The 17,150-nt window shown below is 41.7% G+C and overlaps 1 protein-coding gene across 3 annotated transcripts in view; it reads right to left on the bottom strand.

The window, feature by feature from the left end:
• LOC126293436 (putative mediator of RNA polymerase II transcription subunit 12) overlaps nucleotides 1-15,260 on the bottom strand; it is a 56,101-nt gene extending 40,841 nt beyond the window's left edge. Inside the window, exons 1-3 of one of the 3 annotated variants that reach the window (XM_049986664.1) lie at nucleotides 15,099-15,260; nucleotides 10,497-10,647; nucleotides 4,076-4,202 (exon numbers count right to left, since the gene is read on the bottom strand). In XM_049986664.1, coding sequence (XP_049842621.1) covers nucleotides 4,076-4,202; nucleotides 10,497-10,636 — 267 coding nt within the window. In that variant the 5' untranslated portion in view covers nucleotides 10,637-10,647; nucleotides 15,099-15,260. Of the gene's footprint in view, nucleotides 1-4,075; nucleotides 4,203-10,496; nucleotides 10,648-14,794; nucleotides 14,898-14,971; nucleotides 15,055-15,098 lie in introns of those variants that run through there. The other 2 variants (XM_049986663.1, XM_049986665.1) reach the window with 2 other exon arrangements.
• Between the last annotated feature and the right edge of the window lie 1,890 nt (nucleotides 15,261-17,150).

Raw genomic sequence — 17,150 nt, 5'->3', positions numbered from 1 at the left:
ATTTAGAGACCGGAAGTCCAAGTGACCCCTCTCGATGGCAGCGCGGCAGCGGCATAAATCTGGATCACAGTTAATAGTGGTGGTAGAGTCCGCAAAATGCATGGCCAGTGTCTGGGCAATGTCTCTCGGTGCCGTGAGGAGACATCCCTGATGCAGCAATGCCGTGACAGGTAGCTGGCTGAGTTTCCCGGAAATCCTCCTGATGGCTTCCCATACTTTCGTAGAACTAGTGGAGCGAGAGATGGAGTTCAAGAACGATTGCCATGACCGCCATTTGCTCTCTTTAATCACTTGCCGCGCTCTGGCCCTTGCCACCCGAAAGGCCGCAAGATTGTCAGCTGAGGGACGGCACTTGAAGCGGCACAGAGCTGCACGGCGGGCTCGGATGGCTGAGCGGCACTCAGTGGTCCACCAAGGGACAGGACGCCTCTTGGGATGACCGGATGACCGTGGGATTGACAATTCACCAGCATGGGAGATCACAGCTGTAACATGGTCTACCCATTCGTGGACGCTGGCAAGGTGTTCCAAAACAGCCAGTTGGCTGAAAAGTGTCCAGTTAGCTCTGCAGAGGTGCCACCGGGGCGGCACTGGTAATGCCACAGCCTCATCCAGGAGGCGAATCCAAAGGGGGAAGTGGTCACTAGAATGGAGTTCAGCAGCAGCCTTCCACAGAGCAGAATCCGCAAGTGCCAGAGAGCAAAAGAAAAGGTCAATAGCCGATGACGACCCGGAAGCAGTACAGAAATGAGTGGGAGCACCAGAGTTGAGGATGCACAGTTCTTCAGACATCATGAGGCTTTCCAGAATGCGACCCCTGCGGCAAGTAGTCGGAGAGCCCCATAAGACATTATGAGCGTTGAAGTCCCCCAGAAGAAGAAATGGGCGGGGGAGTTGGCTAATAAGGTCCGTGAGAGCCTCAGAGTCTATCGCATCCTGAGGCGGTAAATAAACTGAACAGACTGTGAGGCTCCGACCCACAAGAATGTCAACTGCAACTGCTTGCAAGTCGGTGACGAGAGGGAGATCAGATGAGGGGTGCATGTCATCGACAAAAACCGCAACACCACCCTTTGCCCTTTCCCCCGTCAGATCATCTTTTCATCTTTTCGATACACGGTATAGCCCCGTAAGGAAGGAGCATCAGTGGCCCGAAAATATGTCTCTTGGAGACATAAGCACAAGGGGCACTCTCGTATATGGAGTTGTAATTCGGCCACATGTGTCCTGAACCCATTCAGGTTCCACTGTAATATGGGAGCCAGTGATCAGGGTGCCTGAACTTCCACCCTGCCTCTGTGCTTTGGAGGTGAGCCCGTACTGGCCGGAGATTTATTCCTGGGGCGAGAAGATCGCCCCCGGTCGACATCAATGTCCATAAGCTCCGATGATGACCCACGGGAGATATCAGACAGTACGATGGCCTCGTCATCGGACCGACGCTGACTAGTCTCCTCAGGTGGCAAAACCTTCACCTTCTGAGGCTTTGTCTTGGGGGGCTTAGAATGCAGAGCCTTGTCAACAGTTGGAGCTTTACTCGCCTGGGCAGAAGGCGCCATATGGGGAGAGGCAGGAAGTACCCCAATGTCAGCAACCACGGCCTTGTCCGACGTAGCGGGGAGAGCCGCAGGTTGCAGAACAACTGCAGCAGCACAAGTGCACTGGCAAACGCAGGTATTAGTGCTAACACTAGCAACCTCTGTTTGCGTAGCAACAGTGGCCAGTTGTACCGGTTTTTTGAGAGTGGAAGCGAAAGATGTTGAAAACACAGGAGGTTGCATGACCTTAAAGAGCTTCTTGGCCTCACCTTAGGGGATGCGCTTAGATGTTTTAATCTCCTGTACCTTCCGTTCTTTGAGATAGATGGGGCAGATCCGGCTCCAGACAGGGTGACTCCCAGAGCAATTCACGCACTTCACAGGCGATGAACAATCGGCTCCGTCATGGGCAGGCTGACCACATTTACCACAAGTGGCTATCCCATTGCACCCCAACGTAGTATGCCCAAAGCGCTGACATTTAAAACAGCGCACTGGGTTGGGGAAATATGGCCGTACTGGCAAACGTAAGAACCCCGCTTTAACATGCTCTGGGACTCTCGGGCAACTGAACGTGAGAATAAACGAGTCAGATTTGACGAGGTCCCCATTGACTTGTTTCATAATATGCTGTACGTCAACAACATCTTCGTCAGCCCACTCAGATTTTAACTCGTCTATGGGGATATCCACCAAGTCCCTACACGTCGCAACACCCTTATTATAATTCAAAGTGGAGTGGAGCTCGGTCTCGATAGCGTACACTCCTAGACAGGCTGCTTTCCGCAGGGAAGCAACTTGACGGGAACTAGAAGTCTCAACTAACAGAGTCCCATTGCGCAGTCGCTTTACAGATTTCAGCGTTCCTGCAATTCCCTCAAGACCCTCGTGGATGTAAAAGGGAGAAACCCTCTCAAAGCTACCCTCCTTCCTTTTAATAATCAAAAACACATTCTGGTTATCAGCATGTGCTCCGTTACTACAGTCTGTTAAATCTCTAGCAACACCAGGCGCTGGAGGACTCGCAGCGCGTAGCCGCTTTTTCAATGGGGTGTGTTTTCCTACCAGTGACCCGTCCAAGCCACTGGTAGGGGGAAATGTAGAGGTCGAAAGGTCCATTGCAGTCCCACAAGCAGCTAGGGAACTAAAGGTCTGCTCAGACAGGGCCCCGCGTGCCTGAGTATGCCTTATAGAACTGGGGTGCGGCAGGTGCCCCAGAGGTTGCCCGCTTGCGACTGTTCCACCCCAACAGCCATGCATCTTCTAGGTGCGGAGCACACCGAAAGATTGAGGTTTTTTTATAGAGGTTGGCCTTCCTCGCAATCCAGGCGGTCAAGCCAAGATTACAATTCCCCGCAGCACACAACATTTCACCGCTGTGCCGTACGGTGGTCGCTGAAGCTTGTCTGGGGGTTATGGTGACAGGAGACTGGCGACGGAGACCAGTCCCCAGCTCAGGACCCCGGCGTCGCCAAGCCCGTACTCAGCAAGTGAATGCTGAGCCCCTAGGGGAGTGATGTTGGAATCAGTTAACCGTGCAACACATAGTTACATGATCGATGTTGCTATACCAATGGACAGACGATTGGCAGACAAACTCTATATTTGCTTCCAAGAATCCAGTGGAAAGTTTAGACCCTGCGAGTCAAGGGAAATAGAAACGCTGTGCTCTCCAAATGTCGTAGTCGATGCAAGTGTGAGTGGGAAGATGACGAAACATCTGAAGTTGTTTTTTCTGTCAGTTTTGAATCCACATTTGTCTAGAAAGTCATTAGTACTTTGTGAATCCTGGTCTTTACATAAGGATAAACGAGTACTAATGGAAGCATCTGGCGGAAAACATGTAGCTTTAAAAATCATTCCGCCTAAAACTACAAAATATGCACAACCTCTGGATATGTATTTCTTCAGACAATATAAAATATATGCCAAGAGAATAACAGACTTCATTAAACTACGTTCCAGTAATGTGCAGGACCGATTCTTTATCATGAATATGCATTCTGTCATTTACAATCAGTTATCTGCAGGAGTATAAAGACCAATGCTTCGTTACAAGTGGCAGAACGCTGGCTACAGTATTGGTGAAGCAGTGAACAACTTCAAAAGTGTCATTGACGTGGCGTTCAACACTGACATTATAGAATGTGCAAATACGCCATGCGATCAACTTGCATTTCTTCACTGTGCGTTCTGCAGTCATTCGTATTGCTTGGAGCATTTTATTGACATTCCGCATTTACATTTATAGTTAAGATTACTAGATTGTGTATGGCGTCTACAATTACATCTACAGTGATATCTAGAGAATGACTGCAGAGTTTTGCAGAAAAACGACACCCACCAGCACATTCAGAGGTACATAATGGTCCTGTAGCCAAACGTTCATACAGATCTGTTTGTTCGAGCCCAAGTACTTTCCTGGTAAGAAGGCGCTCAGAACTTACAAAGATGCACTGTTGTACACTGTACAAGGTGCAGGTTAGTGAGTGAGATCTGCTAACATCTTGCATAATCACAACATGCTATGCACAAACCTTATAAGCCTTTGTTACCAGCCTCCTCTTCTTCTTGGGCTGGTCATCTTCATTTTCAGATATAGGCTCATCATTTTCCTCAATACTGAAATCTGAGTCAACTTCATCCTCTGCTTCTTCTTCGGATCTGAAAAATCCATTACAGTTTTGATTAAAAAAAAAAAAAAAAAAAAATCTCAAGCTACTTTGCCTTCAAGAAGACAACATACAGACAGAATCTTCAAGGGGATAATATATAATTACCAGTAGTAAAATGTTTCAGTCAAAGCACAAAAAGGTGAACGTTATCCTCTTTAAAAGACTTACAGAAAAGTGGGGTACCAGCTGCCTTGATCCTCATTCCACTTCCCTCACCAAAAACTTTGGCATCCAAACGTTTTTGCACTCTTTTCGCACCGAAAATTCTAAACTCTTTTACCCAGTCTCTCTTTGTAGTTAAGCCTTCATACTCAGCATCTACTGCCATTGTCCATATACGTCTGTCTCTACTGTCTTGTCTCCAATCTCAGTTACAATGTCTCATTTTTTTCCCATTTCCCCTGCTGCTATCTCTGCCATATCTCAGCAGCACAAAAATTCTAGAGGTCCAACTTTCTTTTTCCCTATATACACGTCTTTAAAATTTTGGTCCAAAATGCACCCTCCACTACATATACACATTCAAGTTCACCATCCTGGGATAGTCCACACACCCCTCAAGCCTATATATGGTTTCCATTCATCTATATATTTAATTTCCACTGACTCCTCTCACTTTTACTCCCATTCCTACTCCATTCGCCCCTCTTTCTCTTTTACTGCCACTGTCTCTCACTGGCCATCAGTATCTCCTCTCTCTATGGCTCCCACTTCTACTGTCTTCATCCACCTCTCTTTCTCTTTCACTGCCACTTTGTCTCCCACCATCATCGTCTCCTCTTTCTTCTCTCCTAATGGCACTGTCTCCATGTTTCCATGCCAACATTTTTGGTAAGGGAGGCGGAATGAGAGTCAAGACATGTCTCCATGTTTCCATGCCAACATTTTTGGTAAGGGAGGCGGAATGAGAGTCAAGACAGTTGGCTCTTTACTTTTCTGTCAAAGTCTTTTAAGAAGGATAATATTTGCCTTTTTTTTCTGTTCCAACAGACACATTTTTCTGCTGCTTTCCTTCCTTTCCCTACTACAGCATGGTGTGCTGCTTATATGAAATTAATTCTATGGGTGAGTAAAGTTTTATAATCTTCCACACATTTATATACCTTGACACATGTTAACAACGAATAGCTATGGATGACATAAAATTGTTTGCTTTCCTTTTTTCTAAATGCTCTACTCACCAATCACAATTCACCAAAAATGCCTGCCATATGATTTGTATCTTAACCCCTTAACATAAAACTCTGAGTTACATTTTTGTTTTGTTTTGTTATTTTGACAGAAATTTAAAATTCCAAGTATGCCTGGGCAACTTAAGAAGAGATCTCAAAAAAAAAAAAAATAAATAAATAAAATCTCACTTATAACCATTGTAGCACTGATAGTTAAGTGTTGGGTCACCAGAGAGCGTCTGGTACTACATTTGTAGACTGGTTGTCATATTTTGGTTCAGGTTGTTGCCACTCAATACTGTTTTTTTGTTTTTACTGGGTGTTGCTTTGGATACACAACAACAAAATGCACGCTTTCAGACTCTCTCCTTCATTGTTGTTTAGACAATAGTTTCTAAAAATGGGTTACTCTGACAATGAATTGAGTAGCTCAGACAATGAAGAAGAATGTGATGTTACTTCATTTGAGACTGAAAGTGATGATTTCGTCATTTGAGTGACAAGTGCTCATCGGTGGTACAAGATAAATACTTCTACTGTGCTCCAGTCAGCTTCTACATGATTTATGTTCATAGGAAACCATTGCGAAATACATGGTTAGACTTCATAGCTACACAAAAACTAAAAAATGACGTCTAGTTTCTGGATACTTTAGTCAAAGTCCAGTGCATGAAAAACTCGAGATTTTACTAGCAATTTCGAGGGGAGGAAAAAATCTGTTAGGGGTTAGAAAAAAGTAAAAATGCCATTACAAATATTTTATTAAATTTACAGTATTTCCAGTTTTATATGACTTTTGGCAGTCATTTTATGTTCTTTTCAGTCATGTTAACACTCGTTTTATCCCACTGCAAAACCACCTTGGGCATATTGATGCGAAGTGCCCAATATACAGACAGTGCACCCAAGTTTTACACGTGAAAAAATGTTGGCAAAAAATATAGTTTGGTGACGTTAGAACAGCTGTGATGACCCTAAAACTTTTGTCATGTGTTCACTGTGACTGTTAAAGCCACATTTACACCTCATGCCAGACATTACATTCAAAAGTTCAGTAACTTTGAGCCTCTGGACCTTGGCAACAGATAATGATATTGAAAAAAGTTTTGATGTTCCTCAAGAGGGAGGAGGAGATTAGTGTTTAACGTCCCGTCGACAATGAGGTCATTAGAGACGGAGCGCAAGCTCAGGTGAGGGAAGGATGGGGAAGGAAATCGGCCATGCCCTTTCAAAGGAACCATCCCGCCATTTGCCTGAAGCAATTTAGGGAAATCACGGAAAACCTAAATCGGGATGGCCGGAGACGGGATTGAACTGCCGTCCTCCCGAATGCGAGTCCAGTGTGCTAACCACTGCACCACCTCGCTCGGTTGTTCCTCAAGAATATCATCTTAAGAAAATATGGTGAAAATTTTGACGAAATGCAATGAATAGAAATTACAGAAGTGGCCATTCCATCAACTGGTAATATTCACAACAAAAACTCATGGTGTTTCGGGGTTTTCTCAGTACCTGCCCACGAACAAGTGGTGCTTTTATACGCCACCTAAGCTCCACCCTAGACCACGCCTAATGCAAAAGAACCAGCTGATTTGCTCAATTTGTCTGGACTGGAGAAAGGGTATAATGTTAAATTTTGGCCTTTTACCATAGGACAGCTACAGAATGCTTATCCTTGTAACAGGTATACAAAAGATCGTTAGGTTAAGGGCCATTCAGAACATTTGACCAGTGGTGGCTGGTATCATGTGCAAGAGCACACAGTAAGCATTTCACTAAAATCATGTCATTTCATGCTGAAGACAAACTATAAATCGCACTAAAATTATGCCATTTCTCTTCAAATGTGAGCCAGAAATCGCACTAAAATTAAGCAAATTGTCTTCAAATGTGTGCTGTTATGAATGGACAAAAACATGTTTGTAATGCTCTCTCCACAATAACTAGACACCAGTTCAAGTGTCACTATGGTCTGCAGCACTATGGCTAACTCAGAGAAGTGATGCAGCTGTATGTTTTCTATTGCGCATGCCCTGTTGTGATGTCATCCCTTCTGGCACTACGACTGCTATGTTGCTCACAGCACTAGGTCACTCTTTTTCTTTGAAACTGTGAATAGCATACTGTGTAAGGGTAGAGTATGAGGACTTTTTAAAGGGCTGTTGTCATGACGGTACTGTGGATGTGTGGTGTAAAGCAAAGACTGGTAATTCGCAGACCCGGGTTCAATTCCCCCTGGCACCAACACTTTGTTCCATTTTATTTTATTCCTAGCACTGTTAAACTATAAATTGTAAAATTTAAAAATAACAGTTCAGATTATATACATCAATCAAATATATTTGATTTAGTCACAATTACTACCCCTGTTACTCAAAAAACTATAGGCTAGATGGCGGTAAGAGAAGCAAGTATATGAGGAAATTTAGTATGAAAATGTTTTCTGTACATGACCTACTAAAGGAGCTCTTTTCCAGTAGACCTTTGGAAGAAAAAGTGAGATTTAAAGCGTTTCATAGACGTACTTCAAAGGTAAATCTGACAACAGAGGGGTGTGAAATGAGACTCACCTAACTGGCAGGCGTAACACTTCGAAATACTTGTGAAATACACTCCTGGAAATTGAAATAAGAACACCGTGAATTCATTGTCCCAGGAAGGGGAAACTTTATTGACACATTCCTGGGGTCAGATACATCACATGATCACACTGACAGAACCACAGGCACATAGACACAGGCAACAGAGCATGCACAATGTCGGCACTAGTACAGTGTATATCCACCTTTCGCAGCAATGCAGGCTGCTATTCTCCCATGGAGACGATCGTAGAGATGCTGGATGTAGTCCTGTGGAACGGCTTGCCATGCCATTTCCACCTGGCGCCTCAGTTGGACCAGCGTTCGTGCTGGACGTGCAGACCGCGTGAGACGACGCTTCATCCAGTCCCAAACATGCTCAATGGGAGACAGATCCAGAGATCTTGCTGGCCAGGGTAGTTGACTTACACCTTCTAGAGCACGTTGGGTGGCACAGGATACATGCGGACGTGCATTGTCCTGTTGGAACAGCAAGTTCCCTTGCTGGTCTAGGAATGGTAGAACGATGGGTTCGATGACGGTTTGGATGTACCGTGCACTATTCAGTGTCCCCTCGACGATCACCGTGTTGGCCCTGTGTGCCTCGGTCGTATGCAGTCCTGATTGTGGCGCTCACCTGCACGGCGCCAAACACGCATACGACCGTCATTGGCGCCAAGGCAGAAGCGACTCTCATCGCTGAAGACGACACGTCTCCATTCGTCCCTCCATTCACTGGAGGCGGGCTGCACGATGTTGGGGCGTGAGCGGAAGACGGCATAACGGTGTGCGGGACCGTAGCCCAGCTTCATGGAGACGGTTACGAATGGTCCTCGCCGATACCCCAGGAGCAACAGTGTCCCTAATTTGCTGGGAAGTGGCGGTGCGGTCCCCTACGGCACTGCGTAGGATCCCATGGTCTTGGCGTGCATCCGTGCGTCGCTGTGGTCCGGTGCCAGGTCGACGGGCATGTGCACCTTCCACCGACCACTGGCGACAACATCGATGTACTGTGGAGACCTCACACCCCACATGTTGAGCAATTCGGCGGTACGTCCACCCGGCCTCCCGCATGCCCTCGCTCAAAGTCCGTCAACTGCACATACGGTTCACGTCCACGCTGTCGCGGCATGCTGCCAGTGTTAAAGACTGCGATGGAGCTCCGTATGCCATGGCAAACTGGCTGACACTGACGGCGGCGGTACACAAATGTTGCGCAGCTAGTGCCATTCGACGGCCAACACCGCAGTTCCTGGTGTGTCCGCTGTGCCGTGCGTGTGATCATTGCTTGTACAGCCCTCTCGCAGTGTCTGGAGCAAGTATGGTGGGACTGACACACCGGTGTCAATGTGTTCTTTTTTCCATTTCCAGGAGTGTATTTTGATCAGCATGTTAATTGTCCAGAACCAATCCATAAGCTCAAACACTCATTAAAATCTAGAAGAAGATTTACCCCCAACAATTGAAGAAATTGAAAAAGCTATTAAAAGCTTATAAAGCTAGTAGAGTAGACACTACAATTACAGAACTTTTGAAATTGCTTCAAAAAAACTTTGAGAAGACTTGGAAAACAAAAAATTCCCAGGAGAGAGGAAGGTGGAACTACAGAGGAATTTCTTTGCAACCAACTGCAAATAACATATTTTCCAAGATTATACTAAACAGAGTAGAAACAAAACTGGAGAGTAATTTAGGTGAATCTCAAGGCGGTTTCAGGAAGGGAAGATCATGTTCTGAACAATCATTAACCTGAAGTCAAAAGTCAGTACTTTTCTTTGAAACTGCTTGTAGCATATTGAGCAAGCATAGAGTACGGTGGATTTTTAAAGCATTGTTTTCATAACCCCACTGTGGGCGAGTGATCTAAAGCATAGGCTAGTAATCTGTGGACTCAAGGTTCGATTCCCATAGAAACCAACATCGCTTTTTTTCATTTTATTTTATTCCTTGCTATGTTACACCATGAATTAGAAAATTTAAAGAGTTGGATTTGTATATGTCGAATTAACATAATCAATTTAGCTACAATTACTACCATTGCAAGTCAGAAGGTGCTAGGCCACTACATTTTGGTACAGTGATATAATTTTGCACGAGCCATCACTGCACTTGGCATCTAACCTCTGGGACCAATAGAAGCTGAGATATGACCCCCTGAAAAATCACATGTTCGCACATGGCTTTTTGTAACATATTGGTACCTTGCACTGTCTTGCTGGGGCCAATACAGTTACCTGTTAGATACATAAGCCATGCCGCGTGAGGTGAGTGTAGGTAACTGAAGGGCAGTCAACATTATTTGAAGGACTCCCACTATTCCTGGTGGATCTGGGGGACACATAACAGTAATTTTCTGGTCTTTGACTTAAAGAGTGCTTCAGACTGCAATGGCTCCCCTTTCAAATTACATGAATTTAAAGTTTATCTAATTAGAATGATACAAAAATATTTTTGTGCAACATTATTTGAAAACAATGAACCAAAAGAAAATTAAAGCATGCTCTAAGTATATGGAGAATCGAAATGACTTACTGATAATCGTCATCATTTTCATTTTCACTGAATCCACCATATGTGGTCTTGTAGAACTCATCTTCCTCTTCCTCATTCAGCAACTTTGCCATGCGGTTGCCAGCATTGTTACGCCGTTCTCTTGTAGTTGCGAGCGCCATCGTTGCTGAAACTATAAATTTCGAATCTATTCTTAAACATCGGAAAACACAAAAAAAAAAAAAAAAAAAAAAAAAAAAAAAAAAAAAAAAAAAAAAAAAAAAAATCGCTGTAGTTTTTTGTTTCTGGTCTTGTGCTCAGAAATATGGTAGTGATGTCTGAGCTGTAAACAGTTACAGAATGTAGGAACTCCATAGTGCTAAACATAGGAACTGGGAGTTGACAGAAGCGTCTGATCCCAACCGTTGGCTATGACCCGTGACGTAAGGCCAGTGTGGTGTGTGACATCACGATGGCGGGGAGTTCAGTTTGTGAGAGTGGTGGGTTTGTAGGTGTCGTTTTGATGTGATCGGTGGTGCTTTCTGGTGGTGTGTTTATGTGTCATGTGACGTTTTTGGTTTAGTTTGCGTGTGTGGCATGTTTATAGCCTAGGTGGCGTATTGTTGCAGTCGGTGGTTCTCTCTGGTGATGTGTTTATGGGTAGCATGTTATGTGGCGTATAGGGTTCACTTGTGTGGTAGCACTGCAAGTGTGTGGTATTGGTGGTGACTGTGCTTTCAGAGGAATATTTTTCAGTGAGTTCACAAATTTGGTTTTGTTATGTTGATGTTATTGTAGTTTTTTCTGTTCATTGTGTGTGAATTTTGGTAAATTGCTTTATTTATGTCTTTGGTAGGTATGGATACAACTGACAAGGTCAACAGTTTTTGGCTGTTGGCGATGATGGGGGACAGTGCGTTGACTCTAATAAAATTTCTTCAGCTACTCGGTCTGTTGGCTGAAGTCATGAAGTGTTCAGTGTGTCGTGAAGAAATGAGGCTTACTAAAGTTCCGGCATCTCTGACCAGGGACGGCTGTATGTGGAGATGTCATAAGGATAACAGGTGGGGTAAGTGTTTGATTCCAATTTTGATTTTCTAGGTGTGTTTTTTTGTGGTAGGATTAAGTGTGGTGGTGGTGAAAGTTTTGAGATTTACAGTGTGGTATCGGTAGTTGCTGTTGACCTGTATAGGTCAAGGGAAGTGTTGATTCCAATTTTAATTTCTAGGGTTTTTTTTTTCCCCAAGGATTAAGTGTGGTGGTGAAATTTTTGAGATTTATAGTGTACTATCGGTTGTTTCTGTTGACCTATATAGGTCAAGGCAAGTGATCGATTGCAGTGGGAAAGTTCTGGGGTCACGTTATTTTAGTGTTTTTTGTCGTTTGGTGTAGTGCCGTGTGTTTATATTCAGTTTGTCCCCACCCAAAAACCCCAATTTCGCACCCTTGCCCCGTTAGTTTGATTAGCTTTTTTGTGGAAGGTGTATGTGTGGGTTTTTCGATGTATTTTCATGTTTGTTGTCATGTTTACGTAATGACGTCAGAGGTGCCATATTAGAGTCGTAGTGGATGGTTGTTTCCACCATATTTGTGATGTCATGGGTCAAAGCAGATGGGTGGAATTGGACACTTCCGTATTTCCATAACTGGTGTTTATGTACTGAGGAAAAATGCAAGCAAGGGATTGAAGCATAAGTTATGGTAATCTATTGTCTTGATTTTGAATAATTCAACACATTATTACAGATCACCACTGGGAAGACTCTCATAGCTATTAATTTTTTCACTTGAAACATGCGAGGAAGACATACATTTCTTTTTTTCTTCACCCTGATATTTACTTTCTTCAATAAGAAAATGGTGTGTACGAGTTTAACTGATGACAAACAGCAAAATTAAATGGTCCATTATGTTTCTCAGTTTAGTTTACTCCAATTAACCATAATTTGTTCAGTTCAAGAGACTTTTCACAGTGGAGAAACCAATTTCTGGAGTGATGAGTCATGTTAGTGTCAGTATATTTCCTTCTACCATAATCTTTCACCATAGAATTGCCTTAAAAGAATCGAGGTCACATGTTACCCACATCGCTTCACATATGTATGTGTCTTCCATACATCAAACAAACAGTACTCAGCTCCATTATGTGCCCAATTGGACAGTGCCTGGCTTCACAGTTCAGAGAGACAGTGGCACTGCTACTTTGAGCAAAGTGGAAAAACTATGTGAGGCACTGAGAACACTGTATAAACTGGCACTAAGCATAGCCCTGGCACCAATTCCAAAGATAAGATGGAATGTTTAGCCCTACACATTTCAAATCTCTCAGTCTTTCCAGTGTTAAGCAACATTGTGGACAAGTATATTTTCTTGGTGAGGCCCTTATTATCCATTCTGCTTCTAAAATGACCCAGGAAAATTGTGTCATACATAGAGTTTTTACAATGAACAGCACAGTTTTAAAAATCAGCAGCAAATAGGTTACTTTATTTGGGCAAGCCTTAGAGCATAAGCAGCAGCAACTGCCCAAGTTTTTGACGCGCTACCTGCTGTTTGTTTGCACGCATACTCCACGGGTTCTGAGTCTGTTACCTAGACGGCATCACAACAGGAAAATGCCTTTGAAGATTCCAGATCTGTGGTTAGAGTGCAGCTTGAGATTTGTGCATAGTTTAGGAAAGATTCACCAGAGAAGACTAACAAAGGGAGGTGGTACGGACATTTAGTGGGAACCAGATGCCTTTTTACAGGGAAGAGTCCTGGTCAACATTATGTGTCTGATGAAAATGGAGTACACGTGGCACTTCACCAACAGCCTCGCAAGTTATTTAGTAAAGCAGGCAGGGAATCGTTTGCACCAAAGGTTATGGTGTGGAAGGTGTTGTGTAAGCAGCTATGTCTTAAACTGTAGAGTTAAATTAGTGGAGGCTCTTACGCCAACAACTTTTGTAAATAGCTGCAGTTAAAAATGGAAGGCATTGATTTTTTAGAAAGACTCTTCTTCTGTGATGAAGCCACTTCCCCAAATAAGTTGTGAAAAGCACACACACAGAGTCTGTAACTGAGCATCAGCCAGTCTCTACAAAAGTGAATGTTTCCTGTGAGATGTTGTGCAAGAAAGTCCATTGCCCATTTTTCTTCAAACAATAAATGCTGACAGGTAACTCATTTTGAGACATGTCTGAAACCTCATTGTTACCACAGCTGAATACTAGTTATGATGACTACTTTTGCAACATGTTTGTGCTCTGCACCATTTTCACATGAATGTATGAGAGCTCCTTAATCATGTTCTTTGCCAATGCTGGATTGGACTTTATAATTACTTTCTGTGAGGGTTTGTGAAAGACTGAGTTTGTGTACAGCCAATGTCTGTAGTCCTTGAGTAAGTGTCTAATCAGATAAAGCATGTACTGCAGACCATTATGGAGAACATGCTACACCAAGTATGGGATGAATTTGATTTCCATGTATATGTGAGTTGTTTGACCAAGGGTGCACATATTAAGGTTTATTATTGGACAATTGCTGCTGTTTATACTGTGAGGCTTGCCCACATAAAGCTATAAAATCATTTATTATTAAAACGGTATAATTCATTTATAAACGCACTGCATATACCAGATATATTTTCTCATCTGAAAGTTACCAATAAAAAAATTTCACCTTACACTCAGATCCTAACACAGACTCAATGAATACTAGATGAAAAACTGTTTGCACTTGGATAACATTTCCTTAATCACTATAGATTCACATTTGTTGGCTTCGCCACCAAATAACAACTAAACTGTGAATAATGAACCAAAATGTCACATCACAGCATCAGTTGACATTACATCAATGGCCAATGCTGACCCACTGAAAATTTTTCATTGTAATGTGTGATTCATTCATAAATGATCTTACTCTTTTCATGTTATATTAACTATTTTGATTATAAATTTTCTAATAAGCATTCTATAACTGTGCACAGATTCGTTCTATTACCAAGTAGCTTTAGCTCACAAGGTCCCACCGAAAAAGCAGGATATTTTTACGCATACCAGTGCCTACATCTGTTGTACAGGTCTGTGGAACATGGTTACTAAAGCTTTCCACAATGCGTTGTTTTTTGTTTACAAAGTCAGTTTCTAGATTAATCGTAATTAGTTTTATTTCGTATATAAACTTTATCGTATATTTGACTGCTCCTTTCTCTGGCAGTTGACATTTCCTTCCTTCAGAGATGCAACAGAAAAGAATTGTGTTTGTTTGTTTTCAAAGGTCTCCGGAAATCTAAAACAACAGTTAAAAAGTTGTTTTAAATATTAATATCAACGAAATGTGATTTGACACACCTGACTTTCCTACCGAGTTGTGATAAACAGTGTACTCCTTTCTACAAACGTCAATTAAAAATGTAAACAAAAAGTACGCAACACAATAAACAATTATATTTCGCAACTACAATAGACATTCTACAATAAATATATCTTAATCGTCAGCAGCCACTAGCAGGAGATATCACTTGTTACCAGTATAGTTCAGAATGAGACGAAAATAACATATCGACTCAGTTCTCTGTGGCATAACTCTGTGCATACATCGTAATTACAAGAATCCATGACCACGTGATATTTATCTGAGCGAGATTTAATATACCTTTTCGTTATATAAATCCGTGAATGAACTATAACAATACAAAAACTTTATTTTTGAATTCTTCTTGTGCTTGCACGAAACAAAAAAAACACACAAATATAAACACCTTGTCTGATGTTTGATGCAAAACTCTTCCACAGATACACCACTTAAGACCAAAGACTATGTTTCAAATTTATTTATTTATTTATTTATTTATTTATTATATTCGTATTCCATTAATCCGTATTGTGATAAATCACAAGGATGTGGAATGAGTCATGATTACATACAACAGATATAATACACATATATAAAATGACAAAAATGTACCATAAGATTATGAATAAGTTTGTAAGTTAAAATCAAATCAAAGGTATAGCTCAAGTAATATAAAACAATACCTAAAAAGGAAATATAGTACATTTTCCAAATTAAACAAATAATACACATATATAAAATGACAAAAATGTACCACAAGATTATGAATAAGTTTGTAGGTTAAAATCAAATCAAAGGTATAGCTCAAGTAATATAAAACAATACCTAAAAAGGAAATATAGTACATTTTCCAAATTAAACAGTTAATGTGATCTATAGCAAACAAATTTTTATCAGTATAAAAAATCATTGCTTTATCTGTAGATACTCATCAAGAGAATAGAAGGAATTTACCATTAGGTATTCTCTCAATTTACATTTAAAAGTAGGTAAGACATTAATGTGATCTTTAATACCTGATGGAAGGGAGTTGAAACTTTTTTGTGGCTGAATAATGAACACCTTTCTGAACAAGACTTAAATGTTTCAGATCCCTGTGTAGATCATTTTTAGACCTAGTATTATGATCATGACATTCACTATTAGTTTTAAAAAGAGATAGGTTGTTAGAAACAAAAATCATCAAAGAAAATATGAATTGAGAGGTAAGTGTTAATATTTGTAACTTATGAAACAGACTTCTGCAAGAATATCTTGGATGAACACTACTCATGATTCTAACAGCTCTCTTCTGTGCAGTAAATATTTTTTTGGCTAAAGGCTTGTTGCCCCAAAATATTATGCCATACGACATGATAGAATGAAAATAACCAAAGTAGGCAGCTTTAGTAGCGTCCTCATCACCAATGGGGGTGATTACACGCAGAGCATAAGTTGCCACACTGAGCCTTCTATGTAGGTCTAAGATATGCTCAGACCAGTTCAGCTTGCCATCAATTAGAATGCCCAAGAACTTAGATGATTCACAGTGTAGTATATTTTGGTTACCACAGTTTAAGTGGCATACTTCATTTTCTTGTTGAGATGTGTGAAATTGCATATACTGAGTTTTCTGAATGTTTAGAGTTAGTCCGTTACACTTAAACCAGTGTAGGATGTCAACGAGTACAGCATTACATTTATTTTCTAGGTCACTGTTAGTTCGACTTTCAAGCAGAATAGTGGTGTCATCGGCAAAAAGAGTAAATTTACACTCGGTGTCTGTGCAAAGTGGGAGATCATTGATGAAGATAAGGAAAAGCAATGGTCCTAGGATGGACCCCTGAGGCACACCACACTTTAATGTGCCCCAATCAGAAGAAATGGGACTATCATTGGCACCATTAATTATCACCTTCTGTTTTCTGTTTTGCAGATATGATTCTATCCATCTACCAATGCTACCTCGCAAGCCATAAAAATTAGCCTTATGTAAGAGAATGTTGTGGTCCACACAGTCAAAGGCCTTAGATAAGTCACAAAAAATTCCAATAGGTGACATTTTATTATTTATTGACTCTAAAATTTCATTTGTGAGAGAAAAAATAGCCTGCTCAGTTGATCTACCTTTTTGGAAACCAAACTGGTTTCTGTTGAGTATGTTGTGGCTGTTAAGATGTTCTACAATTCTTGTATACATTAGTTTCTCTAATACTTTTGAGAAACTACTTAGTAGTGATATTGGACGGTAGTTAGATAAATTAGTTTTGTCACCCTTCTTGAAAAGTGGTTTCACAACGGCAAGCTTTAATCTCTCTGGGACAACACCTTGCTGGATAGACTCATTAAAAATGTGACACAGGACTTGACATA

Source organism: Schistocerca gregaria, chromosome 10 (genome assembly GCF_023897955.1).
Source record: "Schistocerca gregaria isolate iqSchGreg1 chromosome 10, iqSchGreg1.2, whole genome shotgun sequence".
NCBI classification, from domain to species: domain Eukaryota; kingdom Metazoa; phylum Arthropoda; class Insecta; order Orthoptera; family Acrididae; genus Schistocerca; species Schistocerca gregaria.
The sequence above is the reverse complement of the archived record's forward strand: the minus strand, read 5'-3'. Positions and strand labels throughout refer to the sequence as shown.